We start from the raw sequence: 2,847 nt of genomic DNA, 5'->3' as shown, positions 1-2,847 counted from the left end.
AGACAATATCTAACTGAATTAATTTCCTGTTCCTTTCTAGGCCCTTTCCACAGAGTCTGTAGAGAAACTTCCTGTCTTCAACAAATCTGCTTGTAAACATTATCAAATTGCTATAGAAGCAGATGACTGGTGTGTTCCAAGTAAAGAGCCAAAAAACTTGTCAAGACAGAGTGCAGCTGCATGAGATCAGCATGTGCCTAGGACATGCTCAAGAAGAAGCACAAAATATGAAAGGGGGATCAAGCTGATGTTGCAGTCCAGGACAAATCAAACCATCTTTTGGACCACTCCTGTCCTACACCAGGATTTCCCAGAGACAAGAAATTACCGTGCGGAGCAGGAGATGTCAACATGTGCACTGTAGGCAATGTGTGTACTGTATGGATAATGGTGACCGATGTGCCAGGAAAAGCAAAAGGCATAGGAAGCTGTGTGCATAGTTCCATAACACTTTGGAAATTAACACGTGGAAGCAAATATAAATTAACACTCCGAAGTATACCTTTGAGTTAGGACTTGATACGTTCAAAAACTATGTATAAATGTTGAACTCCAGCACATAGTATTAACTTTTTCCTTGGTCTTTGTGGCTACTACCAAATATTGCTACCAGATTGTGGCTGGAGGGTGGGGTGCGCACACATACTTCAGTGTACTACTTGACATGGTCACGAGTTGAAGGGCTGTGACAACATGCCATGTTGGCTTCCCTTCAGTAGTTTTTGTTTGATGAGAAATGGAGACCATAACACAGTGCCATTTTTTTCATCCCATAAGTCACATGGTAAACGTTACTTGAATTTTTAACTCCTAGAATAACTGTACTTGTATATAGCATCTTTTTATTATTTTTCAGTGTTGGCTTCCCTTCAGTAGTTTTTGTTTGATGAGAAATGGAGACCATAACACAGTGCCATTTTTTTCATCCCATAAGCCACATGGTAAACGTTACTTGAATTTTTAACTCCTAGAATAACTGTACTTGTATATAGCATCTTTTTATTATTTTTCAAAGTGATGAGCTTTTATTGCATAAAATGCTTATAAAAAAACATCAAGGAAGATAAATGGATCTATTGTGAAGTTTAATGTAAAGTGCAAAGCAATAAGGAGGTTAAAAAAAAATCAAAATGAATTTAAATGCAGGCCATTTTAATTTGATCTTAAAATTGGCTTCCCCAAAGGAAACCTGTGAAGAAAATAAAGTGGGAAGTGCAGGACTGTATGTAAGGAGGCAGGTTACTTCTCGTGATGGTACTGTGTCAAATATGCAGGCAACAATCAGATTGGAAAGTCTTTGCTTCAGTAGAGAATGGGACATTTTCATATGTTAATTAGGAGCTGCCGGTTTTGAATGCAAAACAATTCAATTTACAAAAATGTGACTTCGGACTAATTTGTAAATGTGAGTATCACAGGGATGTGATAATAAGCAGGTCTTGGAGGATATTGTACCTGAATTAGAAAGAAAATCTGTAAATGGAAAATGAGAGGAAATGATGCATTTGATTGCAGAATCAAGATGGCAGAGTGCTTCCTCTGTGAAAAGTGATTATTGGGAGAATATTCCATTCCAAATAATTAGAACCTCCATAAAGAGGGAGTTTGGTAAGGGCCCAGCTGGTGACAATTTAGGTCAGCCTTTCTTTTTGAAAAAGGCAATAATATGCTGAAGAGCTAATCCTAGCTTACTTTGAAAAGATTGCTAACTTGTCTGTGAAGATTAGTGTCCGTGCTCGGTTATAGCAACTTTATTGCTGACGTTCACGCTTTCTGTGAACATTAAGTTCAGTCAGATAGGTAATCCCAGGCATGTGAGGCTATTGTGTGCTGTTGGTACAGTGTATCTACAAAAGGCTTAGCGGCTAACGTTGCTGGAGTATTGTATGTTTTATTCCCATGATAAACTTAGTTCAGATATGGGCACTCCACTAAGATTTTTGTTTTGTAAAGTGGCTATTTTGTGTAAATGATTTTAAAGCTGGTGTGCTAATTGCAGTTACATTCTTGAGTTGCCACCTACACAACAGAGTTAATATTGAGGTCTTAATGCAGTGCGTGAACTATTAAAATAAGATGTTTGTCATTCAAATCATCTTTGTAGAGTCAGGCTTTTTTCCATCCAGTGTTACTAGAATGTGTTTTTGGTAACTGATAGATTGTGTGCACTTTGACTTTTTATAGCACATGAAATCTGTAAAAAGTTGTTTTGATAATATTAAAATAGCCTAACATATGCTGTCAATCTATGCACTGTTTCTGAGAAGTAATCACAGTTGCCATTGTCTTCATATATCTTTGTCACAAACAGTTAACATTTACACGTAAAAGGAATATTGGAATCCCTTTGGAAGCATACTTGCTGAATTATAGGGCTGGGACTGACACACTGCATATTATGCACATCTTCTGAGCAAAACAAGCTTTTGGTCTGCTTTTGCACTGTTCGCACAATGTCAAAGTACAGAGTGTAACAAAACCAAAAATGGATTTAGACAATTGCCTTGTTTCTGCTACTGTGTGCCTTTAATTTCAGGTATACTTGAAATGTACTGTAAGGTTTTTAAATTAAACTCTTTTAAATAACGCTGCTTGACTCATTTGATAATTTTAAAATCCTCTTAAGTGTGGATCTGTTTGGTTTTGTATCTGCATAACCTGTGCCCAGTGTTCCATTTTTGGGCAAACCATTATTACTAACTGTTGCTGACATTCTAAGATGTTGTGCTGTACTCTGTTGAAACCACCACTCTAATATTTACTTAATATTAAATGGTGTCTTGCAGAATACAAAAGTAATACAGCCATGCCCTAGAACTAAGATAACATTGCCCTTTGCTGTGGTTT

General features: G+C 37.0%; 1 protein-coding gene across 1 annotated transcript in view; it reads left to right on the top strand.

Moving 5' to 3' along the window:
* The window catches only part of LOC107112128 (pyruvate dehydrogenase (acetyl-transferring) kinase isozyme 4, mitochondrial-like), a gene marked incomplete at its 5' end in the record, with an annotated part of 7,734 nt that extends 6,964 nt beyond the window's left edge, over window positions 1-770 (top strand). The window contains one exon of the mRNA XM_015413201.1: window positions 41-770. Within this exon, the coding sequence (XP_015268687.1) occupies window positions 41-184 (144 nt within the window). The remainder of the gene's footprint in view (window positions 1-40) is intronic.
* Window positions 771-2,847: the final 2,077 nt, after the last annotated feature.

Source organism: Gekko japonicus, unplaced genomic scaffold, assembly GCF_001447785.1.
Source record: "Gekko japonicus isolate JY-2015 unplaced genomic scaffold, Gekko_japonicus_V1.1 scaffold8092, whole genome shotgun sequence".
Taxonomy (NCBI): domain Eukaryota; kingdom Metazoa; phylum Chordata; class Lepidosauria; order Squamata; family Gekkonidae; genus Gekko; species Gekko japonicus.
The sequence above is the reverse complement of the archived record's forward strand: the minus strand, read 5'-3'. Positions and strand labels throughout refer to the sequence as shown.